Below are 17,636 nucleotides of genomic sequence, written 5' to 3' on the forward strand. Positions count from 1 at the left end.
GTTATGTTTATCATGGCTGTACAGATAAGAGCCAATCCAAAAAATGAGTGTGCACTAAAAAAAGAGATTCTGACTACAGTCGTACCTTGGTTGCCGAACGCCTTGGTACTTGTACATTTTGGCTCCCAAGCAATTGAAAACTGAAAGTGAGAGTTCTGGTTTTTGAATGATTTCAAAAACTGAACATCCAGCATGGCTTCTGATTAGCTGCAGGACACTCCTGCAGCCAATTGGGAGTTGTGCCTTGGTTTTCGAACCATTCTGGGAGTTGAATGGACTTCCGGAACGCATTCTGTTCGAAAACCAAGGTACGACTATTGTGAGTTGGTAACTGGGACATAGTTGCAGCAGTGCAGTTTTATCATCAGTCTTCCCGCAAGAAATTAACAATTATCAACAAAAAACAAGAATGATGAATGTGCAGGATGGTCTGCACTCAGAAGCTGATGGATCCAGTTGAGTTCCAGACAGCTTGGGGAGATTTCCCAGCTGACAAGACAGCTGTTTCTTTTGAAGCCTTGGCCAACTTGTGAAATATCCAAAGGCTCTCCTGCTTCATAGAGCCTGCTTGGCTCCTTGGTATACTCCAGAGTTCAGAGCCATGAAACAAGTTGGAAGACTGCTTAAACGCAAGTGGAGGAAAACTCCAGTTGCATGCAGTTGAACACAGCTGAGGGCTTATTATCAAGCCTACTCCTTGTCAGTGAAGGCAGCAAAGAAGGCTTACTTTACTGCCACCATTGCATCCTCACTATGCTGTCTGACAAAGCTTTTCCAGATAGTACAGGGCCTTTTACAGTATGGCCTGAGAATCCAAGTTACTGTATTTTTAATGCTGTAAATTTAATAAATAATAGAAAAAGACAATAGATGGGTTAACAGCCAAAGGCCTGGTTGAAGAGGAATGTTTTTGCCTGGTGCCTAAAGATCAGTAACAAAGATGAGCCTCCCTGGGGAGAGCTTTCCACACACAAGGAGCCACCACATTATTGTCAATTGCAAAACCACTATAGGAAGAAAATATTGTGAGTAAATCAGAACTGTAACTGGCATGAGAAAAGGTATCTTACTGTGAAGATTTTTTCAGGGCAGGGGTAGGTAACCTGTAGCCCTCCGGATGTTACTAGATTACCATTTTAATCCCTGATCCTTGCTGACTGGGGCTAATGGGAGTTTGAATCCAACTATGGAGAACCACAAGTGTCTTATAACTGCATCAGGGATTTGAGTTGTTAAATATTGTAAAGTAAGTAAGTAAGTAAATTGAGCTTGAGGAATAAAAGTTCTAAACATCAGTGTTTTAGAGACTGGCAGAAAATCTTAATTTGTGGAAAAGATTCACTTTAAATGGATTAGTATTCCAAGCTTTCCTAATGGTTCCTTTTCCTGAAAACTCCCTACAAGCATAAAATTTGCTGGTAGTCTAACTCTTTCCAATTCTGTCTTTGGGAACAAATGTTTTTGGGAAGTAGTGAAAAAATCATTCTCAACTTCCTTACTTCAACTGTATCTCTCTTTTACTATTTAGCTTCTGTTTTTTGTTTTTTCTAAAGCAAGCAAAAAGCAATAGAAAGTACTTTCAGAGTACCATTAAATTACCAGTATGTTACCTGATATGATGGGTGCGGGTGGTGCTGTGGGTTAAACCACAGAGCCTAGGGCTTGCCGATCAGAAGGTCGGCGGTTCGAATCCCCGCAACGAGGTGAGCTCCCATTGCTCGGTCCCTGCTCCTGCCAACCTAGCAGTTCGAAAGCGCGTCAAAGTGCAAGTAGATAAATAGGTACCATTCCGGCGGGAAGGTAAATGGCTTTTCTGTGCACTGCTCTGGTTCGCCAGAAGCGGCTTAGTCATGCTGGCCACATGACCAGGAAGCTGTACGCCAGTTCCCTCGACCTTTAAAGCGAGATGAGCGCCGCAAGCCCAGAGTCGTCCACGACTGGACCTAACAGTCAGGGGTCCCTTTACCTGATATGATACCCTGTATGTCATTCTTTCTCCATGAGCTATCCTTTTAATGAGTTTTATTGCGGTTTTTGTCTTCCAAGGAGCCTAGGGTGTCACATGATCTTTCTCTTCTCCACTTATCCTGTGAGGTAGGCTTGGCCCAAGATAATCTAGTAAGCATCATGGTTAAGTAGGATTTGGGTTCAATCTAACACTATCCATTATATTAGTGGTGAAAGAACTGAGCGGGCAGGTCTGGAGAGGGAGGTGGAAAGAGATAGGTTCTACCCACACACTAATGGGTGTAAATGTCTCACCTGGTTTCATATACACATTAAATGTGAAATGACAAAACGTGCCATAAGTAAATTTGCAGGGGCTGTTCCATGGGGCATCAGTGTCAAGGAAGAGATTTCATTGCCTAGATAAGATAGCTCTTTCAAATGCAATGTAGATCTTGCAGACACCTGCCAAACATCGACGGGACAGTTTAGTATTGTTTCTTCAACTTCATTGTTCCTACAGATATTTCTGCAAATGGAACAAGTGTTTCTGGTATTGGAAACTACCAGTAGTTGGGTGCAGGACAAAATGTTTGTTCGTAGAGTTTAAAGCTTTGTTCTCCAATTACTGGTGCTTCTAACCTGGCCAAATGGAACTAATACTGTACAATAGGGGAGCTTCTGCTTGACAATAGAATTACTGATTCCTAAACAAGCTGGGGACGTGGGTGGCGCTGTGGGTAAAACCTCAGTGCCTAGGACTTGCCGATCGTATGGTCAGCGGTTCGAATCCCCGTGGCGGTGTGAGCTCCCGTCGTTCAGTTCCAGCTCCTGCCCACCTAGCAGTTCGAAAGCACTCTTAAGTGCAAGTAGATAAATAGGGACCGCTTTATAGCGGGAAGGTAAACGGCGTTTCCGTGTGCTGCGCTGGTGCTGGATCGCCAGAACAGCTTCGTCACTCTGGCCACGTGACCCGGATGTGTCTTCAGACGGCGCCGGCTCACGGCCTCTAGAGCGAGATGAGCACTCAACCCTAGAGTCGGACATGACTGGCCCGTACGGGCAGGGGTACCTTTACCTAAACAAGATTAGCTGTAAATTATAAAAGATTGATTACATTAAAAACTATGGGCTTGACCGTCTTGGGTAGTTTTTTTAAAAGTCAGGGAGGGATAAACAACATCTTTGCAGCCATATATCTCATTTATTTATTTTTTCCTTTGAAGCACTTGATTCTGTTATTTATTAGACTTCTTGGTCACTTGCTACAAAGATCTCCAAATGAATTACAACACATTTAAAAACAAAAATATATTTTTCCATTAACAGATCCATATAAATCACATTCAGTTCATTATGTGCACAAACACAAAATCCCATAACAGCAATTTGAAGCTTTGGCAACACACTGTTAGCAAAATACTATCCCGTTTTTCAGGTTTTTATTGATGGTGTTTATTGGAATTGGTTTTAGTCAGGCATAGGCAACCTCGGCCCTCCAGATGTTTTGGGACTACAGTTCCCATCATCCCTGACCACTGGTCCTATTAGCTAGGGATCATGGGAGTTGTAGTCCTAAAACGTCTGGAGGGCCGAGGTTGCCTATGCCTGGTTTTAGTACAGTGGTGCCTCGCAAGACAAAATTAATTCGTTCCGCGAGTTTTTTCGTCTTGCGGTGTTTTTCGTCTTGCGAAGCACGGTGTCGGAAAAGTTTTGGAAAAGCTTCAAAAATCACCAAAGTCTTCAAAAACCTCAAAAAAGGCTACCACACCTCGTGCTATGAGTTGCTCCTCGAAGTCAAGTCGCAACTGTATTAACGGTTTTAAGAAAAAGGAAACAAACTTGCAAGACGTTTCCGTCTTGCGAAGCAAGCCCATAGGGAAAATCGTCTTGCGAAGCAACTCAAAAAACCAAAAACCCTTTCGTTTTGCGAGTTTTCCGTCTTGCGAGGCATTCGTCTTGCGAGGTACCACTGTATTTCTGTTGTGTTTGTAAGTTGCTTTGAGTCATTTTTATTAGTAATGCGACTGGTAAACATTTCTCTAGTTGTTACACTTATTTTTATTTATTTCTATAGGTTTATATGTACAGAGCACTTTGTTTGTTTTAACCTGCGATGTAGCTTGCCAAATCTAGATAATGCCATCTAGTTTTTTATACTGTGCTGCAGAGTGCCAGTTATTTGAATAACACTATGCATGCCATAGGGATGCAGGTGGCGCAGTGGTCTAAACCACTGAGCCTCTTGGGCTTGCCAATCAGAAGGTTGGCGGTTCGAGTCCCAGCTCCTGCCAACCTAGCAGTTTGAAAACACTCCCAAAGGTGCAAGTAGATAAATAGGTACCACTCTGGCGGGAAGGTAAACGGCGTTTCCGTGTGCTGCTCTGGTTTCAGTGTTCCGTTGCACCAGAAGCAGCTTAATCATGCCGGCCACATGACCCGGGAAAACTGTCTGCGGACAAACGCTGGCTCCCTCAGCCTGTAAAGCGAGATGAGCTCCGCAACCCCAGAGTCGTCAGCAACTGGACTGGACTTAACTGTCAGGGGTCCTTTACCTTTTTTATCTTTATGCATGCCATACTTATATTAGGCATGCTACAGATTGATCACTTGTTTTATAACTGCTATTTTATAATACCATGGAGCATACTGTGTGGTAACATTTCATAAGGAGAAAGGAATCCATAATGTGCTTTGCTGCTGCTTGTATAAGCAAGACTGGTGTGTTTTTATCTGATAAAACCTGAACATAGTTTCTCTCTAGTTCAGGTTTTACTTTTACAGTATGAATAATTATGGAAATATTTGAGAAGGCTTGTAAAGTGGTATTAATTTCTTAAATGAGAGGGATCATATGATGAACTCTGGGCCACTAACTGCTTCACCCTAATGATGTTTTAACATTGCTGGGTGCAAATAAAATTTCAATGTGGGATGCCTTCTCCATTCCCAAACGGTTCCTAACACTTCTCTGCTATTTTTATTTGGGGTCAGATTATGGACTTTGCTTATGTAGCTTTGCAGCGAGGAGACAAAGAATATGAGTTTAGGACACCCTACCATTGTACTGTAGTCCCAAAGATAAGACTGAAAGCAAATTCCTATAATCAAAATAGCACAAAGCTTGTGCCTCCACTTAAAAATTCCACTACATCCCTCTTGTTGACTCAACCTCTCCACCCAGTTCTCCTGTGGAGTTTGCAATTCAAAGTAACCCTTTTCACCCATTTTACAGAGCAATCCCGAGTGCAGAAGCCTACTGTTTTATGAGTTTTATTTTGTCTGTTCTTCCCAACATCTATGAGATGGTGATTCACTAGCAAAATGACTGGGCAGACTTTCTGGAGTAGAAAAATTGCAGTGTATTGGTTATTTCCAAGAAGCTCAGATCTTTGAGTTTGTTCAGTTATTTTGCAATAGGGGAAACAGAAAGTTTGCCATCTTAAAAGTTGCACAGCATGGATAGTTCAGCCATCTACACCAACGGGGCATTACCAAAAGCTTGTGGGTTCATTATTTCACAGGAATCCAGCAACTGCTTTAATTATTGGAGAACTGGAAAGCGAAAAGCAACATTTTAGAAGTTCTCAAAGAATTCATCTACCTTCCTCATAAAACATCAGGGTGCTTTACAACAACATAAAAAGCATAAAAAAAAAACCTACAGTACATCACACCGTATCTGATGGTTGCCCTTTGCAGCTTGAAGCAGCTCTGTCTGCTTTTTAAATTTTATTTATGCTTTTCAGGTTTATACATTTCACTAATTTTACAATCATTTTAACATTTCAAAACTTGACTTCCTACCCCCTTTCTGTGGTTCCTTAAATGTATTTTTAATATCTTCTGCATACTCCAAATTACCTTAATTTGCTCCTTTATTCATCTTTAAAATATATGCTCTTCTGAAACTGCACATTATTACAATAATCCTGCCAGTGTTCTCATCTGTTTACAATTGATCTGTAAATATTCAATAAACCATTTCCATTCTTTTATAAAGAGTGGGTTATCTTTATTCCTTATTCTTCCTGCAAGTTTTGCCATTTCTGCATATTCCGTAAGTTTTTGCATCCATTCTTCCTTTGCTGCTGCTTAAAATTTTGGGGCGAGTAACATTCTTGCCACTGTAATAGCGTACAAGAATAAGTTTCTATACATTTTTGGTAGTTCTGTCCCTATAATTCCCCCAAAAAAGCTGTTGGTTTTGTTTTTTTACAAATGTTATTTTGAACATCCTTTTCAATTCATTGTGTATCATTTCCCAGTAAGCTTTAACCTTACTCAGGGCTGGATTTAGGTTTGATGAGGCCCTAAGCTACTGAAGGTAATGGGGCCCTTTATATGTCCAGCTGTCCTTTGTCAACAACAAACTGCCGCTGTTTTTTTGTGTTGAATATAGTAATTTCTGGACCTAATAGGTATCTAAAACCATCTGCACATAACAAAATATGTATTTTATCAAACTAATTGTTGCAAAGTCCACGCAGAATGCAAAGTGTAGGCACCCTATAGATAGAAATGAGCAAACCGGTGATATTTTAGGGAGCAGGCGGGGCCTATTACTTACATAATAGGAGCCTACACAACACAAAACACTTGCTGTATGTAGGTTTTATTTTATTTTTTATCTTCTATTTTTGAAATGTACATCTAGGGGGTTTTTTTTCCTTTAATTTTTTTTCGGCCCCCCCAAGAAAGTGGGGCCCTAAGCTATAGCTTGTTTAGCTTATACGTAAATCCGGCACTTATCCTTAACTACAAGACCACCACATATGATAAAAACCGGTAGTTCTGTCCCTATAATTCACAAAAGAAAGCAGCGCTGCTTTCCCAGAGGACTTAAGTTTTTGGCAGGCGAGGAATCCTTCCGAGAAAAGACGGGCAAAACCCCGTCCATAAAGTTCCCCACCTCATATATACACGCTTGAAACCCTGAACAAAAATTAAAAATAAAGATTTGGTGGCTGCTGTTTATCAGTCGGTTACCCCAACACACGCTTCCCTACGAGTAAGTAAGCCATTCCCGCAGCCCAGCCCCTTTGCCAGGGAGGCTGGGCCCGAGCCCCGCCGCTGAGGGAAGAGCCACCCCTATCCCCGCCCACGGGCCGCCTCTCCGCCGCCTCAGCCCAGTTCCGCCTCGGAAGCGAAGGCCGTCCTCCAGCCCATCTTCCCTCCGCCGTTTCGCCTCTGGGACATGGGCCTGGGCCGGGTCGAAGGGAGGAGGGAGAGGTGGTGGCGACGGCTGCTGCTGCTGCTGCTGCTGCGAGACCCCCGAAGCTCAGGTGAGTGCGCTGGGGCCGAGAGGGCCGGGAAAGGCCTCTGTGAGGCGGAGCGGCCTGCCCTCTTTTACCTCAGGAAGGACCCCGGGGTGGGCAAGCTGGTATGGAGCCTGGAGAACGAGGCTTACGAGGGGGGGGGGAAGGGTTCGGAGGGGAGACCTGACACGCGTCTGTGGGGCTCGGCTCACACGAGACGGCGGGGTCCGTGTTGGCCGTGGAGGGGCCCTTCTGTGGGCCCGCAAGGAGGAGCCCGGGGTGGCGGCGTTGGGGAGACTCGGGTTGTGAGGTGGGAATGGGCGGAGGCCGCGAGATGACGGGAGGCATAAGGAATTGAGAGAAAGTCCATACCGAGCAGAAAAAGGGGAAATGAAGGGGGGAACCGCGGGAGTCATCTCTCCCCCCCGCCCCAACGGTGTCCATTAAAATGTCACCTTGGTGAGTGACCTGGGAGGTTGCATTCACACGTTACTCGAGTTTAAAACATCCCCCCCCCCGGCGTGATCAGCAGGGAACCGCAGCCAATCCTGACGCTTTTCCTGGAGCCTTTATGTGACAGGCGTGTTTTCAAATGCTGGTTTGGCCCATCCACGCTGTATATATGCCCTTCTAAGCATATGCTTAAACAGAAATGGGTGTACACATAATAATAACAATAGTAGTAGTAATAGTAGTAGTAGTAATAATATTTATTTATACATACATACATAACTCTCCCCATCTGGCTGGGTTTCCCCAGCCACTCTGGGCGGCTCCCAACAAAATATTAAAAACACAATAAAACATCAAACAAGGCCAGTAGGAAGCTTGCAAAACATCATTGGGGTGACTTTACCCATGATGAAATTCACACATGGAGTATCTGACCTGTAGGTGAGTGTGTGTCACGTTCCAGTGTTTGGCTCCTCTTCCTCTTTACATGCATTTGTAGTGATGCAGAATTGTCTTACACGAGTAATGGAAATTCATGTGCGGAAGTAGTTCTGTGAAGTAAGCGTTGTGTGCTCACAGTTTTAACTTGCGTCTTTGTGGATTTACAGTGAGTAATGCCTCCCAAACCTTTCCATGCGTTGAGACTGAATTTAAGCAGAAGCCAACACCATTGAATGATCGTGCCAATAAGTTGTGCCAAGAGGGAGCGTTCTTGGGATGTCCGTACATGTTCTAGGAGCACGAGAACATACAGCAGATCTTTCCATACTTTATGTCACGACATGTTAAGTATGTCAGCTGCCATGTGTAGCTGTGTCGTGCGAATGCTTCCTGTGCTCCTCCTGGCCCTGGAAAAGGGGTAGTTTAACCTCTGGTTTGCTAGTAAAATGGGATGGGGTGGCGCTGTGGTCTAAACCACAGAGCCTAGGGCTTGCCGATCAGAAGGTCAGCGGTTCGAATCCCCACAATGGGGTGAGCTCCCATTGCTCGGTCCCTGCTCCTGCCCACCTAGCAGTTCGAAAGGATGTCAAGTGCAAGTAGATAAATAGGTGCTGCTCCGGCGGGAAGGTAAACGGCGTTTCCGTGCGCTGCTCTGGTTTGCCAGAAGCGGCTTAGTCATGCTGGCCACATGACCTGGAAGCTGTACGCCGGCTCCCTCGGCCAATAAAGCGAGATGAGCGCCGCAACCCCAGAGTCGGTCACGACTGGACCTAATGGTCAGGGGTCCCTTTACCTGCTAGTAAAACTGAATTACTGTGTCACGAAATGATGTATTTCTAAAAAGTGTGTCACCAACATGAAAAGTTTGGAACGCTCTGACATACAGGTTCTAGGAGCATGAGTACATGGTGGTGTCTTCACATGGGAGACTCCAGGCAGTGAAGTTATAGGAATATCATGGACTTTAAAACATATATAGCAGCAACTGTGTAAATACCGAAGGATAAAGTAGCCAGGAGAAAGATGGATGTTGAATTCATAATATTTATACTCTGCCAGAGCCGATTGTTGACTGGTTGATACCCTACCTACCTTGTTTACTGTCTGATTATGCTCGTGTCTGGCTATAGTAGAGGTATTGGTTTTGCCAGCTGACTCTTCCTCAGTCTTATGACACATATATGTGGGGAATGTAGGAAGTGTATCCTTGTTTCCTATTCCTGCGATTATGTGTTAATGACAGTTCATGTGTAAATGCAAGCAATAAGGGGTAAGAACATTGTAGTACTGCTTATTACTTTTAACACCAGCTTCTACACACTTGAAGGAAAGGGCATAATGAAGGAAGGCCAATTGAGAGTATATGGGTAAAAACTGTAGGAAAGGGAAGCAACAGTGACCTTACTGTGGCTGTTTGCTATAGACTTCCAAGCCAGACTGAAGATTTGGGTGATGCCTTCCTACAGCATATTACCAGACATTCAACTACCCCAATATCTATGGGAACTCAAACTCTGCCAAGAACGTAATGTCCAACAAATTCCTCAATTGCCTTGCTGACAATTCATTTACCAGAAGGTGGAAGAAGCAACAACTTGGACCTGGTCCTCACTAACAGGGAGGAACTGACTTAAAGTGGAAGTACTGGGAAACTTGGGAGGAAGTGATCATGGCCCCCTTCTATTTATGAAATAGAACCAAGGGAAAGCTGGGTGTAATTGTAAAAACACTCTGGATTTTAAGAAGACTGATTTCAAAATACTTAAGGAACTAAGTGATATCATGGTCAGAAATACTCAAAGGGAAGGGACTCCAAAATGGATGGGCGTTTCTCTAAGATGATACATTGAAGTCACAAAGGCAGACAATTCCAACAAAAAAGAAAAGTTGGAGGCATCTAAGGAAACCGGTGTGGCTGCATAAGGAGCTTACAGATGACCTGAGATTTAAGAAGGGCATGTATAAGAAATGGAAGAAAGGGGAAATCACGAAGGAAGAATATACCTGTGTAGCCAACAGTTGCAGGGCGAATGACAGGTGGACCAGGCTTACAAGAGAAGTTAAAAATGTTTTTTAAAGCTTTCTTTGGCTATTTTCAAAGCAGGAGGAAGAACAAGCAAGTAGTAGGTCCTGTGTGTGGAGAAGATGGAGAAATGCTGTTTGGGGACAGAGAAGGAAGAACTGCTCAACACCTACTTTGCCTCTTCACCCAAAAGGAAAGCAGTGCCCAACCTGGTGATAACAGAATAAATGATTTAAGGAGGGAGCTGCAGCTCAATATAAGAAAAGAGGTGCTAAGGGAACACTTAGCTACTTTAAATGAATTCAGATCTCCAGGGCCTGGTATGCTGCACCCAAGGGTACTAAAGGAGCTTGTGGATGTAATCTCAGAGCCTCTGTTTATAATGCTTTAGAATTTTTGGAGAACAGGTGGACTGGAGGCAAGCAAATGTCCCCATCTTCAAAAAAAGGGGGGAAAGAAGACCCAGGTAACTACTGACTGATCACCTGAGCTTTACATCAATACCAGGTAAGGTCCTAGAACAGATAATTCAACAGAGCACTTAGAAAAGGATGCTGTGATTACTAAAACCCAGCAAGGGTTTCTCAAAAATAAGTCATGCCAGACAAATCTCATTTCTTTTCCTTTTTTCCTTTTGGATAGAGTTACAAGCTTGGTGGATCAGGGGAATGCTGTAGACTTCATGTATGTTGGTTTCAATAAGGCTTTTGACAAAGTCCCATGATATTCTCGTGGAGAAGCTGGCAAAATGTGGGCTGGACAAGGTAACTATTAGGTGGATTTGTAGCTGGTTGACTGACCTAACCCAGACAGTGCTCACTAATACAGTAGTTCCTCATCATCCTGGAAAAAAGTGACAAGTGGTGTACCACACGGTTCTGTCCTGGGCCTGTTGATGTTCAACATCTTTATAAATGACTTGGATGAAGGAATTGAGAGGATGCTCATCAAATTTGTGGAAGACACCAAGCTGGGAGGGGTAGCTAGTGCAGCAGAAGACAGAGCTGGGATTCAGTATAACAGATTGGAGAACTGGGCCAAAACGAATAAAAGGAATTTCAATAGGGATAAATGTCTGGTTCTGTGCTTGGGCAGGAAGAACCTGCTACACCAATATAAGATGAGGGACGCTTGGATTGCCAGTAGTACATCTGAAAAGGATTTAGGGGATTTAGGCCATAAGGTTAGGATGAGTCAACAGTGTGATACGGCAGCAGAAAATCTAATGCTATTCTAGACTGCATCAACAGAAATATAGTGTCCTGATCAAGGGAAGCAACAGTCCCGCTTTATTCTGCCTTGGTCAGAACACACCTGGAATACCACATCCAGTTCTGGGTGCCACACTTTAAGAAGAATATTGACAAGCTGGAACATGTGCAGAGAGGGCAACCAAGATGATCAAGGAAAAACCAAGCCTTATGAGGAACAGTTGAGGGAATTGGGTATGCTTAGCCTGGAAAAGAGGGGACTGAGAGGACATATGATAGCCATCTTCAAAGATCTAAAGGACTGACAAATGGAAGATGGAGCAAGTTTTTTTCTCTCCTGCACTGGGGAGTAGCTCTCAAACTAATGGCTTGTAAGTTACAAGAAAGGAGAAGAAGAAGAAGAAGAAAAGTTTGGATTTGATATCCCGCCTTTCACTCCATTTAAGGAGTCTCAAAGCGGCTAACATTCTCCTTTCCCTTCCTCCCCCACAACAAACACTCTGTGGGGTGAGTGGGGCTGAGAGACTTCAAAGAAGTGTGACTGGCCCAAGGTCACCCAGCAGCTGCATGTGGAGGAGCGGAGACGCGAATCCGGTTCCCCAGATTACGAGACTACCACTCTTAACCACTACACCACACTGGCTGAAGGACATTCTGACTGAACATCAGGAAGAACTTTCTGATGGTAAGAACAGTTCAACAGCGGAATCAACTACCTCAGAAGGTTGTACTTTCTCCTTCCTTGGAGGTTTTTAAGCAGAGGTTGGATGGCCATCTGTCATGGATGCTTTAGTTGAGATTCCTGCATTGCAGAGAGTTGGACTAGATGACCCTTGGAATCCCTCCCAACTCCACAATTCTGTGATATCTGTTTTGCAAATACAGTGGTACTTCTGGTTACGAATGAAATCCATTCCGGAGGTCCGTTTGTAACCGGAAACTACCCATTACCTGAGGCGCCATTAGCGAAAGTGCGCCTCCCTACGCGTGCACCTCCGGCATGCAGTTTCCACTCGCATCCCGGGGCAAAGTTTGCAACCAGGAGCAGCTACTTCCGGGTTACCGGAGCTCATAACCCACAGCGTGCGCAACCAGAGGTGTGCGCAACTAGAGGTACCACTGTATGAACAATTACTGAGACGCAGTTCATGGTACTTGTGTGTTGATAGTTACTTAAAACAGGCTATGATCAGGTTGCCACATAATATTGGTGTAGTCAGTGGAAGTAATCATATGGTCCAGATACTAAAACAACCTAAAACAAAAGTTACTGGAATACTAATGGAATGTAATTAGTATATACTTATTAAATCAAATGAAAACAAAAAGTTTATTTAAGTGCATGACTTCATCTTGCTCTCACATGAAGTAAATTGATAATTTAAAAGGGGGAAGTTAAACACAAAATATATGTTTCCCCAATTCAGCCATACGTGCAGATGTTCAACTGCAACTGTTGTCTATATTTTGGGGGGGAAATATTTATGATATTACCAATGTCTTCATTTAAAGTCTTTTCCCATGACCACTGGATGCACGGTCGCCATGGGAATTGTTTTCATGTGCCTGTTATCTGCGCAACAGTGAGCAAGCTAAGCTAGGTGTATTTTGATGACTCTGCAGATGTCAGTAGCCTTTAGTAATAGTAATGTTATAAGAGTTATTTCTCTCTGTTTGGATAATACCTACTGCAATACTGCATTTAATCTCAGCAAAACCTAATCACAATGTGCTGCTTAGGTGGTGGAGAAAAAATAATGACATGACGTGTTGAACCTTGAAGTTATATTTAGAAAAGGCTTCAAGTTTCCAGGATATGAAGTCTTTGTTATTGGTAATCCACAGTGTGGGAGAAAAAACAGCTAAGATTACCTGCTTGAGACTAATTGAACAAGGTACATATGTATACTACTGGATGGAGTGAAAATGGAATATGTCTTCATACTGAGGGTTGTAGAAAAGAGCTTGTTGCCAGTATTTTCTGCTATTCCTTTTTGTGTGTGTATCTGAGTACATTTTCTAACAGATAATTTTGCACCACATCAAATGCATGCCTGGAAGCTGAAACTGATAACCTGGTGGTTTTTGAGAAAGCAGTAGGGTTGAATAGAGTTCTATTCAGTGAGGTTTTTTTCAGGGGGTCTCAATTACCCTGGAGTACCAACACCTCTTTTTCTAGGGGAAAAAGCCCTAGTTTTTTACCTGAGCTGTTTCAAAAGTCGTTTCACGCTTGTGTTCTGTGTTTTTAAAGTTTCTGTAGGCAAACATTCATAAAATGGTCAAAGAATGTGTTTTTGTTTTTATTTTTGTTTTTGTTTTTATGTTTTATTTTGTGATTATTTTTTTCAGGAAACAGCCAGGGTTGCTGAGTAATTCAAAGACCTATAACATCCCTTTGAAGCCTTTAGCATCCTCCTGAGGAGACATATCTATGTACTAACATGCCTGCTGTGGCATCTGTACCTAAAGACCTATACCTCTGCACTTCACTGAAAGATCTTAACAAAAAGACAGAAGTAAAAGCTGATAAAACAAGTACTAAGAGGTATGGATATTTGCTTAGTTGACTTAGTCTTCATCTTGTTGCTTGGAATTAATGGAAAATATGTTCTAATAGATATTGTGCTCCATACACATAGCTAAAACAACATTCCCACTTTAAAAGAGTGCTGTATCATTCACTTTCCTGGTTGTAAAGTTCCAGGAGGTGAGTTAATGTTTAAGGAAGCTGAGCACTTTTTGCAGAAAATAATTTAAAGGTAGATCATAAAATAACACTGACTTGTCTTTTGAGAAAGAAAATTGCTTGTTCATACATTTGTTCTTTAAAGCAGCTTATCATTGTAGGTGGAAGTTCTGCTTTTATGTAGTCTGCATTCATGACATTCCAGTAACTTTTGTGATTTTGAATTCTTTGCCTCCATTTCAAGTTATGTACAGAGTGCCCTCAAGATCTTCAAAGCAGCTGAGGAGTGCCGGTTGGACAGAGATGAAGAGAAAGCCTATGTACTTTACATGAAGTATGTGACTGTGTATAATCTTATTAAGAAGAGGACAGATTTCAAACAGCAACAAGTAGGTATCCAGTTATGAGTAGTTTTATGTATATTTTGATGTAAAGTTAAATATTGCATCTGAAAATTCAAGGTAATAAACCACTGATTGGAGAAAGTGAAACACTTCTATCAGGGACACCATAGGCGAAAATTTGCATTGGGCACTAGGCACCAAAGCTCATGGCAGTAATCCACTATTGTGATGGACAGTGGAGGTGCAGTTGTCTCTGCTCCTTCGCTCTGTAAGATCTGTAAATTCAGAATAATGCCAGAAATGAGACAACTACTCATTTCCCGTAAGTTCAGAACTGGAAGCTCAAGAGGGAGAGCAACCGCTCATTGCAATCTCCATTTGAAACTGTCAATTATTCATCTATGACATAGTGCCAGAAAGATCATGACTAATGGATTTTTTCTGTATACATTGGGCAATGGTACACTGCTTGAAATGGTTTTATGCTTCTTGTGATTTCAGGATTACTTTCATTCAATGCTTGGACCTACAAACATAAAAAAGGCTATTGAAGAAGCTGAAAGACTTTCAGAAAGCCTTAAACTCAGGTATGCTTAAATAGCATTAAATGTTAATACGTGTGCTTGGTTTTTTGTTATCTTCTACCGTATTTTTCCTTATTAAGCACAGAGAAGCATTCCTCCTGCAACATTTTCAATTAACTGAGAGTTCAATAAGAGGCTAAAAATGTTTCGGCATAGAGTACCTATGTAAGTGAACGAGAGAATGATTGCAGTGGAACTTGAATCTCCTTATCTTTATAAATGACAGTGCTGCATTCATGGCTAGCTATAGTGTTAGCCCTTGGCTTTTAGACACGTAGCAGAAACTTGGAGTCCTAGACCACCTCATTCAGGATGCTATTCCCAAACACTCTCTCTCTCTCTCTCTCTCTCTCTCTCTCTCTCCCCCCCCCAATCTTCCCCAATTGGAGAGGGAAAGTTAGAATAATCAGCAGCAGTTCATCACAATAATAATGAAAGCATGAGCAGCAGCAATTGATATAAAGCCATATCCAATATTAAACAAATCCAAAAGCACTCTGGAACATGACAGTCTTGGCCAGTTGCCTTAAAAATAACAGGAAGGAAGGGAGATGTGCATCCCTAGAGGAGTGGCTTAACAATGTTGCTGCTGCAGTTGAAAACATCCTGATCTGTGTGGCCAACCATTGTAATTCAGACATAGGGGGCACACAGAGGAAGACCTATGAGGAAGATCTTAAATGTGCAAATGAGAAGTATCCAGGCTCATATTATTTAGCACTTTTAGCAGGCTTGCCATAAAAACATAAGAAGCTGCCTTTACACAAGAATCAAACCATTACCCATCTCGCTAAGTATTCTTGACTGGCAGCAGCTCTCCAATCAAATCTTTCTCACCTAGATATGGCGTAGATTGAATCTGGGGCCTTCTAGATGCAAAGCATGTGTTCTACCACTAAGCTGCAGCTCATACCAAACTATTGGCTACTTCTGTTTCATTTTGTCTCAATAATTCTATTATCCTTTAACACAACTATAACCTTGTAATAGTGCATTTTTCCTTATTTTTGTAAATATGATGAAAATGTGACCTGATATGTGTAGGAAAACACATGCAGCTTCTTATGTTCCCCACACAATTTTGTAGGAGAGCTATGGCATTTCATCTGGGCCTTTGATAGTGTGGTGCTTTTCCTTAAGAAATCTTTTTAATAATATTTCCTGTTTTCCAGACCCCCGAATGTAGTGGCATAACTACCATCCAGTGCACAGATATCAGTCAGGCGTCCCCCGCGCCTCGAAAGAAACAATGTGCCCTTGTTTTTCAAGGGCAACAGTACGATAAAGTGTTTGGAATGTTCCCAAGATATTCATGAATTAACTACTTTGGGAATAATCCAAATTCTTTCTTCGACGCTTCTACAACAGTCTCCAAGTCAAGCTCTAGTAGTAGCATGTTTTGTTTTTTCTGTTCTCCTGTGGTACAAGAGCAGTTAATAACTGAATTTAGAAATTAATTAATGTGCAGGTGGTGATTAAATGGTATCTATAAGAAGGAGGAAGAGCAGTTGACTTCTGCCTTGATGAAACCAGATGAAATCTTTTATCTGACTTCCTTTAAATAAAAAAATTAGAATTTCCCTCACTCAGACATCAGTTTCTGAAGTCTTCTTTTAGAATTTAGTATGCTATTCTTGTTCTGTAGCCAAGTGAGAATATTAGTTAGATTTTTTTACTCACCACATTTGGAATGCTCACATACATACGCTGTTCTGACAAACCATCCTATAAACGGTGATTTTGTGTTTGTTTAATATATTTAAAACAATAGAGATCTTACATTTTTGTCAACTTCAGAATAGTACTTGCTCTGCATTTCTAGTAAAATATTAAGGCTTCAAACCATTCTTGCATCCATCAGAGTAAGCAGCATGTAAAAGGATGCATGATGTTTAGGGTCTATTGTCCAGAAAACCAAATGGCAATCAGATGGTAAAGATTTAAGGATTATCAGGCTTTGGCTGATGTGTTTAGTGAGCACTTACAGTCTTCCCCACCTAGAGGCAGGCTCTGGTAGGTCTCAGCAGTGACTGGCTCCCAAGTCCTCCAGGAGAATGGTTCACTTTTCCTTCTTTGGTGGATGAAGAGAGCCAGTCACTGACCAGGATCTTCAAAGGCTTGGTCAAAAGCGTGACTGATGTCTCCTGGGAAAGAGGATGAAGAACACATGCAAGTTACGTAATGAGTTTCCTGCCTAGGCTCGTTGGAGGCATTAACCCAGCAATGACTGGCTTTCTTCATCCACCAGAGACTCGGGCATCTTAACAGTAAGTGCCAACAAAACAATCTCTTGCAATGAAAAAAGCAAATTGTAAATTGTAATTCTTTTTTAAACTAGATATGAAGAAGCCGAAGTGCGGAAGAAACTGGAAGAAAAGGAAAGGCAAGAGGAGCAACAGTTGAAAAAGCAGGAATTGAAAGATGATGCAAAAGTTTTAACCAAAACCTCTTCAGAAGATTCATCAGATCCCAAAGGAAAAAATCAAATGGTAACTGGGACACTTAATCCTTAAAATGTTATCTGTTGTAAACATTAAAAAACTAGTCTAGAATATTGGAGGTGGGGGGAGTTGTCTTATATCTGGCAGCACCTAAAATTAGATTATTTAAGTGTGAAAACAAAACTTAGCAGTTACTTAGGGTTAAGTGTATCGTTCATTAAATACATTGTGCTTAATATTTCATATAT

The 17,636-nt window shown here is 42.2% G+C and overlaps 1 protein-coding gene and 1 long non-coding RNA gene across 4 annotated transcripts in view; both read left to right on the top strand.

Moving 5' to 3' along the window:
* The window catches only part of LOC308462757, a 226,437-nt gene extending 221,521 nt beyond the window's left edge, over window positions 1-4,916 (top strand). The window contains exon 2 of the long non-coding RNA XR_013979318.1: window positions 3,659-4,916. This is a non-coding gene — a long non-coding RNA (uncharacterized lncRNA). The remainder of the gene's footprint in view (window positions 1-3,658) is intronic.
* Window positions 4,917-7,029: 2,113 nt separating this feature from the next.
* Window positions 7,030-17,636, top strand: part of USP8 (ubiquitin specific peptidase 8) — a 34,735-nt gene continuing 24,128 nt past the window's right edge. For 2 of the 3 annotated variants that reach the window (XM_080980308.1, XM_080980310.1), the window contains exons 1-5: window positions 7,031-7,232; window positions 13,683-13,878; window positions 14,264-14,408; window positions 14,865-14,950; window positions 17,286-17,436. In XM_080980308.1, the coding sequence (XP_080836434.1) occupies window positions 13,775-13,878; window positions 14,264-14,408; window positions 14,865-14,950; window positions 17,286-17,436 (486 nt within the window). In that variant the 5' untranslated portion in view covers window positions 7,031-7,232; window positions 13,683-13,774. Of the gene's footprint in view, window positions 7,233-13,682; window positions 13,879-14,263; window positions 14,409-14,864; window positions 14,951-17,285; window positions 17,437-17,636 lie in introns of all 3 variants that reach the window. The other variant, XM_080980309.1, reaches the window with a different exon arrangement.

The sequence above is a fragment of the Podarcis pityusensis genome, assembly GCF_964106645.2.
Source record: "Podarcis pityusensis genome assembly, chromosome: 14".
Taxonomy (NCBI): Eukaryota; Metazoa; Chordata; class Lepidosauria; order Squamata; family Lacertidae; genus Podarcis; species Podarcis pityusensis.